At 37.8% G+C, this 16,803-nt stretch overlaps 2 protein-coding genes across 2 annotated transcripts; both read left to right on the forward strand.

The window, feature by feature from the left end:
• Positions 1-219: 219 nt before the first annotated feature.
• Positions 220-9,375, forward strand: LOC306715948 (interferon-induced GTP-binding protein Mx-like). The gene is given in 13 exon segments (XM_079186454.1): positions 220-509; positions 5,350-5,487; positions 5,619-5,773; positions 5,885-6,023; positions 6,114-6,312; positions 6,408-6,486; positions 6,578-6,700; positions 6,793-6,934; positions 7,170-7,198; positions 7,202-7,328; positions 7,428-7,504; positions 7,578-7,838; positions 8,251-9,375. Coding segments are annotated over 13 exon segments (1,995 nt in total). The 5' UTR covers positions 220-322; the 3' UTR covers positions 8,590-9,375.
• A 502-nt stretch (positions 9,376-9,877) lies between these two features.
• On the forward strand, positions 9,878-14,918 carry LOC306694103 (interferon-induced GTP-binding protein Mx-like). The gene is made up of 12 exons (XM_079156819.1): positions 9,878-10,140; positions 11,251-11,388; positions 11,520-11,674; positions 11,833-11,971; positions 12,062-12,260; positions 12,380-12,458; positions 12,547-12,669; positions 12,764-12,905; positions 12,978-13,136; positions 13,299-13,375; positions 13,453-13,707; positions 13,817-14,918. Exons 1-12 carry the CDS (start codon positions 9,954-9,956, stop codon positions 14,039-14,041), a joined length of 1,878 nt encoding a protein of 625 aa, XP_079012945.1. The 5' UTR covers positions 9,878-9,953; the 3' UTR covers positions 14,042-14,918.
• The last annotated feature ends 1,885 nt before the right edge of the window (positions 14,919-16,803 follow it).

Consider the following 16,803-nt stretch of genomic DNA (forward strand, 5'->3'; position numbering starts at 1 on the left):
GTTTGTGAACAAGTCAAGTCTCACCTGCCTACATTACTGACAACTCATGTCTGCAGAACAATATCAGCCTGCCAGCCGGATCTACTTAAGCATAACAGCGTATGGAATGAAAGTCAAGGAAACGAAACTTAATTTAGATTTCATTTCCTATTTTCGGCCGCACACCTGAAGTATCCACAGTCGACGTACTGGCGCACTTGAGCTTTAGTTGCCATTCGAGCAGCTGACTCAGCAGCTGACGGGAACAAATAGTTTTACTTAAAAGGTGAATACGTTAGCGGTTTTGAAACAGTTTCTTTCCAGGATTCAAGCAGTGATCACCATGAACACTCTGAACCAACAGTATGAGGAGAAGGTGCGTCCCTGCATTGACCTCATTGACTCTCTTCGCTCTCTGGGTGTAGAGAAGGACTTGGCGCTGCCTGCTATCGCCGTGATTGGAGACCAAAGCTCGGGGAAGAGCTCCGTGTTGGAGGCGCTGTCAGGGGTGGCTCTGCCGAGAGGGAGTGGTAAGTTAAACTCACGAAAAAAATATAATATTATTCGAATTATTCAATATTTTGATTGCAAAATGAACAGAACTGAATATATAGTTCTGTCTCGCTTCGTTATCACTGATCTAAACGAACCCTTTTACAGCTAAATAAAACTGCGGTCAAGTGGTCCGTCATCTGCGGAACTTCGGTCACGTCAGCCGGCGTTTGAAATGAAATGCTCGTCTATTCGTGGTGTTACGGTACGGGTGCTTGGATAGCCCAAAAAGCCCAGAAATAGATCAAAATTCATCAATAATTTGTCAAGACTCTTGTTTATGAAGACTCTCACTGTACCCAAGTATATTTTCAAGAGATATTACTGTACAGTTTTTGAGAAAAGTACATGTAAAGTTAGCTCAAATGACATTTTGATATTCATAATTTCCCCATATTTGACATTTTATTAAAACTAATCCTTAATAGGTTATGTAAATGTTTCACTGGATTCTTGTTTATGAAGACTCTCACTGTACCCATGTATATTTTCAAAAGATATTACTGTACAGTTTTTGAGAAAAGTACATGTAAAGTTAGCTGAAATGGCATTTTGATATTCATAATTTCCCTATATTTGACATTTTATTAAAACTAATCCTTAATAGGTTATGTCAATATTTCACTGGATTCTTGTTTATGACGACCCTGGCTATGCCCAAGTATATTTTCAAGAGATATTACTGTACAGTTTTTGAGAAAAGTACATGTAAAGTTAGCTGAAATGACATTTTGATATTCATAATTTCCCTATATTTGACATTTTATTAAAACTAATCCTTAATAGGTTATGTCAATATTTCACTGGATTCTTGTTTATGACGACCCTGGCTATGCCCAAGTATATTTTCAAGAGATATTACTGTACAGTTTTTGAGAAAAGTACATGTAAAGTTAGCTGAAATGACATTTTGATATGAATAATTTTCCGATATTTGACATTTTATTAAAACTAATCCTTAATAGGTTATGTCAATATTTCACTGGATTCTTGTTTATGAAGACCCTGGCTATACCCAAGTATATTTTCAAGAGATATTACTGTACAGTTTTTGAGAAAAGTACATGTAAAGTTAGCTGAAATGACATTTTGATATTCATAATTTTCCTATATTTGACATTTTATTAAAACTAATCCTTAATAGGTTATGTCAATATTTCACTGGATTCTTGTTTATGACGACCCTGGCTATGCCCAAGTATATTTTCAAGAGATATTACTGTACAGTTTTTGAGAAAAGTGCATGTAAAGTTAGCTCAAATGACATTTTGATATTCATAATTTCCCCATATTTGACATTTTATTAAAACTAATCCTTAATAGGTTATGTAAATGTTTCACTGGATTCTTGTTTATGAAGACTCTCACTGTACCCATGTATATTTTCAAAAGATATTACTGTACAGTTTTTGAGAAAAGTACATGTAAAGTTAGCTGAAATGACATTTTGATATTCATAATTTTCCTATATTTGACATTTTATTAAAACTAATCCTTAATAGGTTATGTCAATATTTCACTGGATTCTTGTTTATGACGACCCTGGCTATGCCCAAGTATATTTTCAAGAGATATTACTGTAGAGTTTTTGAGAAAAGTACATGTAAAGTTAGCTGAAATGACATTTTGATATGAATAATTTTCCTATATTTGACATTTTATTAAAACTAATCCTTAATAGGTTATGTCAATATTTCACTGGATTCTTGTTAATGAAGACCCTGGCTATACCCAAGTATATTTTCAAGAGATATTACTGTACAGTTTTTGAGAAAAGTACATGTAAAGTTAGCTCAAATGACATTCAGATAGTCATAATTTCCCTATATTTGACATTTTATTAAAACTAATTCTTAAGAGGTTATGTAAATGTTTCACTGGATTCTTGTTTATGAAGACCATCACTATGCCCATGTATATTTTCATGAAATATTACTGTACAGTTTTTGAGAAAAGTGCCTGTAAAGTTAGCTCAAATGACATTCATTTCCCCATATTTGAACTGTTAAATAAACAATTCCTAAAAAGGTTGTAGTAAATTTTAAATGAATTTTTGCTCTAGATCACTCCGACTATGTCCTTTAAAATGTAATGTAATTTTATTGCATGTCTAATGTTTCAATTGTCTATATTGAAAATCTAGACATTGACATTAGTAAGCCTTGTTCTTTTGTGTCATTTTGGACATATGTAGCTCTACCTCCCTCTACCTACTTCCTTAGTGAGATGGTGATCAAAGGCATTGTTCTAAAACTAATGTATATGAACACATGCATATTATTTACTTTCTGATTGTCAAGTTTCAAAGAAAAACTTTTAAAGATAAAATGCAAAACATATTTCACCACCCTATCCACACAGACAGATACAGCTATATACAAAGAGACAAAAAACATAACATTTATTTAACATTTACATGGCACAGTTGTTTTGTGAATGGAGATGCTGTTTGTGCAAATAAATGTTATGTTTTTTGTCTCTTTGTATATAGCTGTATCTGTCTGTGATACATTAGATTTTCAATATAGACAATTGAAACATTAGACATGCAATAAAATTACATTACATTTTAAAGGACATAGTCGGAGTGATCTAGAGCAAAAATTCATTTAAAATTTACTACAACCTTTTTAGGAATTGTTTATTTAACAGTTCAAATATGGGGAAATGAATGTCATTTCAGCTAACTTTACATGTACTTTTCTAAAAAACTGTACAGTAATATCTCTTGAAAATATACTTGGGCATAGCCAGGGTCGTCATAAACAAGAATCCAGTGAAATATTGACATAACCTATTAAGGATTAGTTTTAATAAAATGTCAAATATAGGGAAATTATGAATATCAAAATGCCATTTCAGCTAACTTTACATGTACTTTTCTCAAAAACTGTACAGTCATATCTTTTGAAAATATACATGGGTACAGTGAGAGTCTTCATAAACAAGAATCCAGTGAAACATTTACATAACCTATTAAGGATTAGTTTTAATAAAATGTCAAATATGGGGAAATTATGAATATCAAAATGTCATTTGAGCTAACTTTACATGCACTTATCTCAAAAACTGTACAGTAATATTTCATGAAAATATACTTGGGTACAGTTAGAGTCTTCATAAACAAGAATCCAGTGACATATTGACATAACCTCTTAAGGATTATTTTTAATAAAATGGCAAATATGGGGAAATTATGACTATCTGAATGTCATTTGAGCTAACTTTACATGCACTTCTCTCAAAAACTATCCAGTAAGATTACATTACATTTGACATGGAGATATATGGGGTCATCATGAACAGAACTTTAGCTATCCAATGAAGGAATTTTTTTTTTTTACAGATCAAAGATTATTATTAGGTAATATTATAATTTTCGAACCCTTTTTCAATTAAAGATTATACAGCAGTGTATTTCAGATCATTTTATTGTTGTATTTCACTTAATGTACAAAATGACGTTGTTTTTGACTTGTTATATCAAATTAGACAAATTATTGATGAAATATTGATCTATTTCCGGGCTTTTTGGGCTATCCAAGCACCCGTACCGTAACACCACGAATAGACGAGCATTACATTTCAAACGCCGGCTGACGTGACCGAAGTTCCGCAGATGACGGACCACTTGACCGCAGTTAAATAAAGCATTAACCTGAAGCAGTTGTCTGGTTTTGCCCCTTTGATTGGGGAGTGATGTAATGACTCAAAATGATGGATGTTCAACCTTAAATCTAGGTTGTGTGTTACGTTACAGAAAGTGCAATTGCTCGAATAAGGAAAAGAAACTTGAGAAAGGTCAACAGTAAGACCATCATTAAAAAAGCACAAAGGTCACTTTTATAATCGGAAGACGCCAAGTATTGACGCCGTCTACAACTTTATTTACCATTACAAGCAGTGCTGAGTGTCCTTTTAGAGAGACTAAACTGCTTAACCTTGAGCAGTTGTCTGGTTTTGCCCCTTTGTTTGGGGAGTGATGTAATGACTCAAAATGATGGATGTTCAACCTTAAATCTAGGTTGTGTATTACGTTACAGAAAGTGCAATTGATCGAATACAATAAAGAAAAGAAACTTGAGAAAGGTCAACAGTAAGACCATCAGTATAATATCCTTTTAAAGCTTCAGTCATTGACTTTGGCCATGAACCACAACAAGCTGAAAAAGCTGGAAAGAGAATTTCTGTTTTTATAATGTAATTTTTCATTACTGTAAGCATGTCTCCGTTGGCAACTTTGATATGTAAATCTCAAAACCTGCATGTCTGGTACAGCAGGTTTAAATGAAGGCACCATGGCAACACTACAGCAAACAAATGCAAGTTGATCTTTACAAAGATATCTGTGTTATTTACTTAAGAAATGAAAGAGAGCAGGGTTTGGGAAGGGCTGACCTGAGACCTGACACCTCTCTCTCCCTTGTTTCCTGAAGGGAGTGTTCAGTTAAGGCTGAGTATGCTTGACAAGAACCAACTTTTAGGAAATGTCCCCCAACCACATCATTCGGAATTGCCACATTTAGGGGCGGGTAGAAAGGCCTGTTGTCATAGCCCCTCCTAACTGCTGCTGTATGTCTTTAGTTAAAATCTATATGAAACAAATCATACAAATGGGATGAATGTAATGACTCAGAATGATGGATGTTCAACCTTAAATCTAGGTTGTGTGTTACGTTACACAAAGTGCAATTGGTCGAATAAGAAAAGAAACTTGAGAAAGGTAAACAGTAAGACCATCAGTATAAGATCCTTTTAAAGCTTCAGTCATTGACTTTGGCCAATTTTTCCCTCATCATTCACTCTTCATAAATTCAGGCATTGTGACAAGATGTCCTCTCGAACTGAAGATGAAGAGAAGGAAAGAAGGACAGGAGTGGTACGGGAAGATAAGCTACGAGGGTTGTGAAGAAGAGATAGAAGACCCTGCAGATGTAGAGAAAATGATTAGAGAAGGTACAGTATACACATTTCTTTAATGCTACTATCAAAAGCCAAGTATTTGTGGAGCTACTGATTGTTTTTTAGGTTTCAGTGATCAGCAATTCCATCCTGTACTCATCAAATAATGTGTCCTCTCTCTCCAGCTCAGGTAAAATTGGCCGGGGGTGGGGTGGGGATCAGTGAAAAGCTCATCAGTCTAGAGATTGCCTCTCCTGATGTTCCAGACCTGACGCTCATTGACCTGCCCGGCATCACCAGGGTGGCTGTAAAGGGACAACCTGAGAACATTGGAGACCAGGTATGCTAATTCAGTGTCCCCAAAACACAAGTTTCATAGGGACAATTTATTTGGTAGTAAGTAATGACAGTGAGATTTATACTTTATAACGACTGTAATTAACACTTTCAGATAAAGAGACTGATCCAGAAGTTTATAACAAAACAAGAGACCATCAGCTTGGTGGTTGTTCCATCCAACGTGGACATAGCAACCACAGAGGCTTTGAAGATGGCACAGGAGGTGGATCCTGGTGGAGACAGGACTTTGGGTAAATGTGGCTGATTCTAGTAAAGGAGCCCTTGGACAAGTTACTTGACTTTTAGATAGTTCACTGTCTGTTTGCCCTTCTCTCTCTCAGGTATCTTGACCAAGCCTGACCTGGTGGACAAAGGCACAGAAGAGTCGGTGGTTGAAATTGTCCGTAATGAGGTCATCCACCTGAAGAAGGGCTACATGATCGTCAAGTGCAGGGGTCAGAAGGAGATCACAGAGAGGGTGTCTCTAAGTGAAGCAATAGAAAGAGAAAAGGCATTCTTCAGCGACCATGTGCATTTCAAGTAAGTTCATTAGTTTTGGGTAATAATGCAACTAATGATTTTCAGTTTGACTGGTTGTGTACTTTCTACTCAGTAATGTTTTATCTTTGCTGTAGGATTCTCTACGATGAAGGCCATGCCACGGTTCCTAAACTGGCGGAAAATCTCACCCTTGAACTGCTGCAACATATCAAGGTAAACACTTCTCAGTGCTTCATCATAGCGGTTCACTACAGATTACTTTGCCCATTTCAAGTGTTAAAGGTTTGACACGTGTGATCTGCAGAGATCTCTGCCTCAACTGGAAGCGCAGATAAAGAAGAAACTCTCAGAGACTCAAGCAGAGCTGGACAAATATGGCAGTGGACCCCCAGCTGATGCAGCTGAGAGACTGGGTTTCCTCATTGACGTGAGTTTACTAGCTGTCACTTACAAAACACTGCACCTCCTCGTTTTGATTTAATTCTCATTCTTCTTTTATCTGAACCTGTTTTATTTTAGAGAGTGGCAGCGTTTACACAGGATGCTATCCGCCTCACCACAGGGGAGGAAATCAAATTTGGAGGCAAGCTCAATATCTTTGCCATACTCAGAGAACAGTTTGCGGATTGGAAAGATACCATAGATTACTCTGGAATAACATGTAAGTGCATCAACAACCTGGTCATTACGAAATGTCTTTGCTCTGGTTTCCATACTACAAAATTGTAACCTGAAATGTAAACTATTGACTAAGATATCAAAATACTGTTTATTTTTATGCCATTTTCCTTCTAAGTATGAAAACACAGCTCCAGACTGCCGTATAGATCACTGCTAACCGAGTGTGAACCTTCTTTGTGTCCACTTTTTCTTTCACAAATTCATCCCTATTGCAGTCAACCAGAAAATTGAGAGAGAGGTGACTTAGTATGAACAAAAGTACCGTGGAAGAGAACTGCCGGGGTTCATAAACTACAAGACCTTTGAGGACATGGTCAAGGAGCAGATCAAATATCTGGAAGGTCCTGCTCTCCTGAAACTCAAGGAAGTGGCAGGCATGTCAAATTATGATGCTACAATGATTGCAAGCCAGCTAAATATGTAACACTTTAAAGTTAGATCTTGTATTGTTTGATTTGTGTTTTATTTTTTAGACATTGTGACGAAAGAGCTGGTTAAGTTGGCACAGAGCAGCCTTGTTGGATTTCCTAACCTCATCAGAACAGCACAGGTATAGTTTTCATTGCCCATATATATAACTGAACACTGTTGAATATTTACTGATCATTTTGTATGTCCTTTAGATGAAGATTGAAGCCATCAGAAAGGAGAAGGAGACTGCAGCAGAGTCCATGCTGAGGACTCAAATCAAAATGGAAATGATTGTTTACACTCAGGACAGCACATACAGCAAGAAGTTAGGGAAGCGGAAGAGGGAAGATGAACAGGGTTGTGTGGGTTCCCCCTTTGGTACACCAGTGAAGACAAGCACCAGCCTCACCCTGAGCAGTGACAGTGGGGCCACCCTGAGAGAGATGATTAAACACCTGAAGTCCTATTACAAAGTAAGTGTAATCTACATGCTGTACATTTTATTTCTGTGCCTCACAGCATTTAATACATCACACATTTTATTTACCGTAAAAAGGTCGGAAATGAAACGCTTATTTTAATCTGCACCTCCTCTCATTGCATTCTTGTTTAGAAGGTTGCATTTAAATATATTTTATTACCAGACTAAGTTAGGTACATGGTTAAAATATGATTTTGTTGGCATCCAAATATAGAAATATACTGTATTGATAGGGGCTATGAATGTCAGTATAAAACAATTTTATATAAATGCAGCAGAGTAGATCATTTCTAACAACATCCAGTACAAACCATGTATACTAACGGTAAAAAACAAATACCAATCATTTTCTTACATTGACAGATACAGCGTGACACCCTAACTTTCTCCTTTCTAAACCACAGATTGCTGGCCAGCGTCTGGCTGACCAGATTCCTCTGGTATTCCGCTACCAGTTGTTGCAGGAGTCTGCCGTCCAGCTGCAGAGGGAGATGCTGCAGATGTTTCAAGACAAGACGAAAACAGAGTCGCTCCTTCAAGAGGACTCTGGCATAGGAACCAAGAGAATTCACCTTCAGAATCGCCTCAAGCGGTTGTCAAGGGCACGCATTCTGTTGACTGACTTTAGTATGAACACATACAACTTCAACCAAGGGCTTCGGTTTGGTCTCATCATGGGTAGGGACACAACAACCGCTATACAAATCAAACAAACAAAAAAAAAGAAGAATGTTAAATTCTGACCGCCAAATGGTTTATTACCATACTACCTTAGATCTGTATTAACATATAAATAAAGTATACACAGTAACAGATCAAAGACTAAAATATAGTAAACATTTGGAAATTACTTTCTAATAGAAAGGAGAAAAGAACATACACAACACAATATTTCGTTTTTTTTGCATCCAACATCAACATTCAGTAGGTTTAACCAGATGAAGTACATGACCTTGTTTCCTTTTCTATTCTTTAGTTTTCCTTCTTTGGCAGCAAGAGGGCTGCAAACTCCTTAATGAAGGCCTGCACATACCTGGTAGAGTTCTAGAGGCGGTTTAGGCCTGACAGCATGATTTAGTTTTTCAGCTTGCCACATACCTTCATGGTTGTGGAGTGGGTTTATTATTTGTTACATTGGGTTTGAGTTTAAAATCAATATGTACAAGTTATATATTTGATACAATCAGAATATGTGAAAATGTCCTGGAACAGAAAATCCTCTTAAAACCAGAAGTTACCATCAAAAAATGGTTCACGCCCACAAACCACATAAGTCATCATAACAAGAATGAATCAGAAACATTGTACCAACATGGTGATGCTAGTGAGAAGCGGACTTGGACTATTATTTTGTCAGTAATTCACGAATTTTGACAGTTTCTAAATGTATATGCATCATTGCATATTCAACATGTACATTTAAACAGATGTTGCAAATATATTTTAACAAGCAGTGTTTCAGAAGAGCCCCATTGTCTTGATGAAGAAATGCACACAATAATGTCATAGTACTTCCCTATTTACTGTTATCTTGCAAAAGAATAATAAAGAAGAAAGAAATCCTGTTTCCTCCTGTCATCAATTAATGTATTAATGTATTACAATAAGCATGAATTAAAATGAACATTGTGATTTTCATAATGTTTCATATGTTTTTATTATAGCATTAAATGGAAGAATTCAACATCGTTTTGAGTTCCTTCATCATTCCTCCGAGGACACAGAACAGATGTTACCAGCAGGACTTTGATGAATAGTAAACTAGTATAATAGTGTACTTTGTAAATTCCCTCGTGCCTTATTTAAAAGATGATTGCCCGAGAGACTGTGATACATTATGAACATACTGCATCAGAGCTTAATATACACAGGTGGTGAGCACTTGATACCTTATGTTGTATGTATAGCCTTTGTTCCCCTACATGCCCCGAGAACAGAAATGAAAGTCAAGGAAACGAAACCTAGCTTAACTTTAGTTTCGTTTTTCTGCTGCATTTCCTAAGCATCCACGGAGGGCACCTGTCGCACTCAAGTTTCGGCATCCGAGCAGAGCTGCTACTTTATTCCCTTTTTACCTTTTCTTTTCAGGATTCAAGCAGTGATCACCATGAACACTCTGAACCAACAGTATGAGGAGAAGGTGCGTCCCTGCATTGACCTCATTGACTCTCTTCGTTCTCTGGGTGTAGAGGAGGACTTGGCGCTGCCTGCTATCGCCGTGATTGGAGACCAAAGCTCGGGGAAGAGCTCCGTGTTGGAGGCGCTGTCAGGGGTGGCTCTGCCGAGAGGGAGTGGTAAGTTAAACTCACGGAAAAACTATAATATTATTCGAATTATTCAATATTTTGATTGCAAAATGAACAGAACTGAATATATAGTTCTGTCTCGCTTCGTTATCACTGATCTAAACGAACCCTTTTACAGCTGAATAAAGCATTAACCTTGAGCAGTTGTCTGGTTTTGCCCCTTTGTTTGGGGAGTGATGTAATGACTCAAAATGATGGATGTTCAACCTTAAATCTAGGTTGTGTGTTGCCTTACGTTACACAAAGTGCAATTGATCGAACACAATAAAGAAAAGAAACTTGAGAAAGGTCAACAGTAAGACCATCAGTATAATATCCTTTTTAAAGCTGCAGTCATTGACTTTGGCCATGAACCACAACTAGATGAAAAAGCTGGAAAGATAATTTCTGTTTTTATAATGTAATTTTTCATTACTGTAAGCATGTCTCTGTTGGCAACACTACAGCAAACAAATGCTAGACAGCAAGAATGCCACAAAACAAATTGATCTTTACAAAGTAATGAAAGAGAGCAGGGTTTGCCCAGGCCTGACCTGAGACCACAACATCCCTGGTTTGAGTCCAGCTGGGACACCTCTCTCTCCCTTGTTTCTGAAGGGAGTGTTCAGTTAAGGGCTCAGTATGCTTGACAAGAACCAACTTTTACGAAATGTCCCCCAACCACATCATTCGGAATTGCCACATTTAGGGGCGGGTTGAAAAGTCTGTTGTAATAGCCCCTCCTAGCTGCACCAGAGTGCCTCCTCGATGGCTGACACAGAGTTACACTGTAATATGCATGTCTTTAAAATATATATGAAACAAATCATACAAATGGGATTAACGGCTCACATTTTCAGTCAGTCACTTTTCAAAGGCGTTCATAGCGTTGCACTTGTTTTAAACACGACTACAGAAATGTCCCTGTTTACATTGGGGTGAAGGATTCCGCCAACAAAATGTTGACGTTAGCCTTCTCTAGCATATGTGTTATGCCTGGAACATATTTTGAAGATATAATATTCCCACTTTTATAAAGACAATATCAGTGTTATAATTTCACTAAGCAACCTGGATTTAATTTTTCTCCTCATCATCATTCACTCTTTGTTAATTCAGGCATTGTGACAAGATGTCCTCTCGAGCTGAAGATGAAGAGAAGGAAAGAAGGAGAGGAGTGGTACGGGAAGATAAGCTACCAGGGTTATGAAGAAGAGATAGAAGACCCTGAAGATGTAGAGAAAATGATTAGAGAAGGTACAGTATACACATTTCTTTAATGCTACTATCAAAATCCAAGTATTTGTGGAGCTACTGATTGTTTTTTAGGTTTCAGTGACCAGCAATTCCATCCTGTACTCGTCAAATATTGTGTCCTCTCTCTCCAGCTCAGGTAAAGTTGGCCGGGATCGGTGTGGGGATCAGTGATGACCTCATCAGTCTAGAGATTGCCTCTCCTGATGTTCCAGACCTGACGCTCATTGACCTGCCCGGCATCACCAGGGTGGCTGTAAAGGGACAACCTGAGAACATTGGAGACCAGGTATGCTAATTCAGTGTCCCCAAAACACACTGTCAACAGTTTTCATAGTGATCATTTATTTGGTAGAAAGTTGAAAAGTAATGATAGTGAGATCTGTGGTAGTGATTTGGTAATTCTATGATCTATAACTTTATAACAACTGGAATTAATACTTTCAGATAAAGAGACTGATCCAGAAGTTTATAACAAAACAAGAGACCCTCAGCTTGGTGGTTGTTCCATCCAACGTGGACATAGCAACCACAGAGGCTTTGAAGATGGCACAGGAGGTGGATCCTGGTGGAGACAGGACTTTGGGTAAATGTGGCTGATTCTAGTAAAGGAGCCCTTGGACAAGTTACTTGACTTTTAGATAGTTCACTGTCTGTTTGCCCTTCTCTCTCTCAGGTATCTTGACCAAGCCTGACCTGGTGGACAAAGGCACAGAAGAGTCGGTGGTTGAAATTGTCCGTAATGAGGTCATCCACCTGAAGAAGGGCTACATGATCGTCAAGTGCAGGGGTCAGAAGGAGATCACAGAGAGGGTGTCTCTAACTGAAGCAATAGAAAGAGAAAAAGCATTCTTCAGCAACCATGCGCATTTCAAGTAAGTTCATTATTTTTGGGTGATCGTAACACGTTTTTTCATGGTGAATTATTAGTGCTGTGATTTGCATCATACATATAATATATAATGCTCAATAGCTTTTTTTCTTCTTGCTGAAGCACTCTCTACAATGACGGCCATGCTTGTATTCCTAAACTGGCTGAGAAACTCACACTTGAGCTGGTGCATCACATTGAGGTAAGTACTTACGCCAATAAATTAACAGTGTTATATGTTAACTTGCTTACTTTAGTTGTTAAAGTTTTGAGTCTCGTTTGATTTGCAGAGATCTCTGCCTCGACTGGAAGAGCAGATAGAGGAGAAACTTGCACAGACTCAAGCAGAGCTGGAGAGATATGGCACTGGACCCCCAGCTGACGCAGCCGAAAGACTCTTCTTCCTCATTGATGTGAGCTCCCTCACTCTTCATAACGTTCACCTGGTTACAAAGACATATGCTCACCACTATGTATGAATTTGTCTTTGTCATGTGTGTGCTGCAGAAAGTGACAGCATTCACACAGGATGCCATCAATCTGACTACAGGAGAGGAGCTCAAGTGTGGAGACGAACTCAATGTCTTTTCTACACTCAGAAGAGAGTTTTGGAAGTGGAATGCCCACCTGGACCGCTCAGGACATAAGTGTATGTATCAGTTTGATCTGGTCTACAGCTGTTCACCAGCAGGACTTTGAAATATTTTTTTTTGTGTTGCAGTTAACCAGACGATTGAGAAAGAGGTGGAGGGATATGAGGAGAGGTATCGTGGAAGAGAACTGCCGGGCTTCATCAACTACAAGACCTTTGAGGTTATGGTCAAGCAGCAGGTCAAACAGCTGGAAGAACCGGCTGTCAAGAAGCTCAAGGAAATAGCCGGTGAGGATAGGTGTCATACATTCATATTGAATGTATGACAGGTTTATGCAGTAATATGCTTTTCTTTAATATTCAAGTTTTCTCTTGATACTGTACAGCCACCAGTGAAGTGCTCGGTGGAGATCAAGCTGCTTTATCGTCTTGTATCTCCATTTCTTCCAGATGCTGTTAAGAAGGTGTTCATTCAACTGGCCCAGAGTAGCTTCATTGGATTTCCTAACCTCATTAAAACAGCCAAGGTATCCATCTTCTATGAGTGAAATGTTATTTGCATAATTTTGCCAGTGTTCAAACTGACCAGAATCTTATTTTCTAGACAAAGATCGAAGCCATCAAGCAAGAAAAAGAGTCCACAGCTGAATCCATGCTGAGAACCCAGTTCAAGATGGAGCTGCTTGTTTACTCTCAGGACAGGACCTACAGCAACAGTTTGACTGAAAGGAAGAAGGAAGAGGATGATGAGGAAGACGTACCGAAAAGCTTCAAATTTGGAGAAAGGAGTATTGTGTACTGCATGGATAATCATGCAACAATTCACGAGCTGATGTTGCACCTTCAATCATATTACAAAGTATGTTTCAACCTAGACCAATGATTCCTGAACAAAAACAATGACAGAAATGTTCAGACCCTTGTTCTGTCGTCGTTTGTCAAAGTTTCCTTTCTTTTTACTCTTTCAGATTGCCAGCCAGCGTCTGGCTGACCAGATCCCGCTGGTGATCCGCTACCAGATGTTGCAGGAGTCTGCTGTCCAGCTGCAGAGGGAGATGCTGCAGATGCTTCAGGACAAGGAGAATTTGGAGTTCTTGCTGAAGGAGGATTGTGACATTGGCACCCAGAGGGCTGGTTTGCAGAATCGCCTTAAACGCCTCATGAAGGCCCGCACATTCCTGGTGGAGTTCTAGCCGAGATCAGGCATAGGCGCAGTTTGAACTGTAACGTTGGGGGTTCACAAAATTTGAGTTTATTTTTGTACTTCCGGTTCTCTCGCGTCAAAGTCTATGGGTGTTTTAAATGGGTTTTTAGGTGCCTAAAATAAGGTCTGTGTCTAACACAAGCTTATGAGATTTTAATTTGTTCCACAATATAAAATAGGTCAGTAGTATCATAAACTTGTGTTCGTCACAGATCTTATTTCCTGCAGTAATCCAAAATCCAATAGAAAAATCATCATACAGTTAGTTAAACCTTTGCATTTTTTTAATATTATAAATTAAGGCATTACTATAAATTATTAGTCCTGTGTTATAAGTTATATGAAAAGATGAAGATAATATTTAAATTTCTACATGTATTTTTGGCTATGGTCACTAATGGGTTCAGTGAGCTCCTGAACCAACACAAACTGCACCTGTAGGGTCAAAGCTTAACGGCATCAGTCTGCTGTACCTCTTTTATTTGTCAAATACACTACAAATGTGGTTTAAGTATTGCTCTGCTGTTATTATTTTACTCTGTCCAGTGTAGGATGGACACTTGTTTTCGGTGAAAGTGGGGAGTTGTTTTAAATGTACTGTAATATGTACTGCTGCTTTCATTCCAAGAGAAAGAAAAATCAAATGTCTGTTATTATATACAGTGAAAATGGATCATAGGAGCACATTGTTTAAGTAACATACCATGTTTCTGAGATATACCCAGTTCAATTACTGAGTTGCCATAGTTCAGATGCTTTGTAGTGCTTTTTTATTAATGGCTGGACAGCTTTGTAGGTTTTGTTTCTTCAAGTGCATCTTTTTCATGCTGTGCAAATATATTTGTTTAAATAAAGAAATAATTTGACTTTAATTGATTGTACCATTTGGCTGTTGCATCTTGCTCTTTCCAGTCAATCTAACATCTGTTCTCTCAAAACTGTCATTTTTTATTTAGGTGTGACATATTCTTGACATGAGCAATTAGTGACTTAAAAAGATCATACAACAAAATTGGATCTACTACTAAAACAAACAATTCTATGACGCTAATACTACAATGATCAAAATGAAAATTACTACAATCCTGAGCTGTCCTGTCTGTATCTCACAGTATAACAGCAGAGCAGCTGCAGCTTCATGTTAAGATAGGCTGACCTGGGACATGGTTAAATAGAATACTACACATTTCTTTCCCATGAGTCTAACTAAATACTTAAACACACTTTGATGGATGTGGTAAACTTTGTTGATCAAACTCGCTCACGACTACACATACAACATGTTGTATATAACTATGTCCCCCTTGTGGCTTTAGAGAAAATAGCAACTCAAATTCAAGTTTGACAGCAAAGCATGAGTTGTAAAGTAATTCTAAATAATGTATGTGGTCTTCCACACTCTGCAATTAACTGTCTGACTCAGTGATGTAAATAAATATGAAATATATTCCTGATGGACAGGTGGCACGTTGCGTGGTAGCCTGTGCCATCAGACTATGAATGGGTGAATGACATGAAGTGCTTTGAGTGGTCGGAAAACTAGAAAAGCGCTATACAAGTACACGTCCATTTACCATTTAGGGACAGACATACATCTGAAAATCCACCATTTTGTTAAATACTTGAACAAGACAGATGTGGACAAGTCTACTTTATTCTAAAATACATACAAAAAGGATTCAAAGTGGTTCACTCAGTCAGGATCTCCACAAGTTCATTCCCCATTCTGTGCTGGGCTCTCGTGACTGTTCTCGTCATTGTCCGATTTATCATCATCTAGGAAAAAGAAAAAATATTATAAGTAGGTACCCCTACTTTTTCTAAACTGTACAATGGAGAGATCAACAGCTGGAGAATATAGAAGATGACACAGGGACATTGAAAAGCACAAACAATTGCAAGTACGGCGCCCACCATGTCCATGTTTACTCACTCTCAAGTGTCTGCTGTAGTTCCTGTATGGTACTGAGTAGCACATGGAACTGCTTCTTCCTCAACTCCAGCTGTGTGGGACCAAAGGGAGAGAAAAATTAAATATTATAAATGATTGAAGATATTAGAGGTTAGAGTATAAGAGATGATAAATGTAATTGGCCGTACCTTTGCATCTACGTTCTCTTTGATGCGAGACAATTGCTGGAGTTCTTTGTCAAGCGCCTCCAACTGCCTGTAAGTGATCAAACCAACATTAAGCACATTATCTGATTATCATGGAAGCCATACCTGCTCTACCACAGAAAGCAAAATAACTCAATATAAGAATGAAACCAATGAGAAGTTGCCTCACTTTAGTGTTTCATGTCGGTCTGGGTGTTGCTGGATAACCTTAGCTAAAGCATCGTACTCTGGAACGACAAGAAAAGGAAAAATTGAAATGTGAGACAAGCAAAAATACAAACTAGCCCAATTAACCGTAAATATTCATATATCATACATTATTTTGACAGCCTGTATTGCCACAATTCATTATTTGGTGATTGATTGACTAATCGATTGATCTCACAACCGTTTCAGCACCATGTTGAACTGTTGAATGTATTGGTTCCACTTCAACATGGTGGGACCACACCTCCAATATTGAATTTGGTCTTTCTCAGTCTATACAACAATACATGTAGTACAGCCAAATGGTTTATTAACATACTACCTTAGATCTGTACAGTATACATTGTAACAGATCAAAGACTAAAATAAAGTAAACATTTTGAAATTACTTTCTAATAGAAAGGAGAAAAAAACATAGACAACACA

The sequence above is a fragment of the Pholis gunnellus genome, assembly GCF_910591455.1.
Source record: "Pholis gunnellus genome assembly, chromosome: 3".
Classification (NCBI taxonomy): domain Eukaryota; kingdom Metazoa; phylum Chordata; class Actinopteri; order Perciformes; family Pholidae; genus Pholis; species Pholis gunnellus.

Bases quoted from the DNA above. Each gene is read 5' to 3' on its own strand.
- LOC306694103 (XM_079156819.1), top strand. From the start codon at position 9,954: ATGAACACTCTGAACCAACAGTATGAGGAGAAGGTGCGTCCCTGCATT. The intron at 11,972-12,061 runs GTAAATGTGGCT...TCTCTCTCTCAG, and splicing joins TGGTGGAGACAGGACTTTGG to GTATCTTGACCAAGCCTGAC. The intron at 12,261-12,379 runs GTAAGTTCATTA...TTCTTGCTGAAG, and splicing joins AGCAACCATGCGCATTTCAA to CACTCTCTACAATGACGGCC.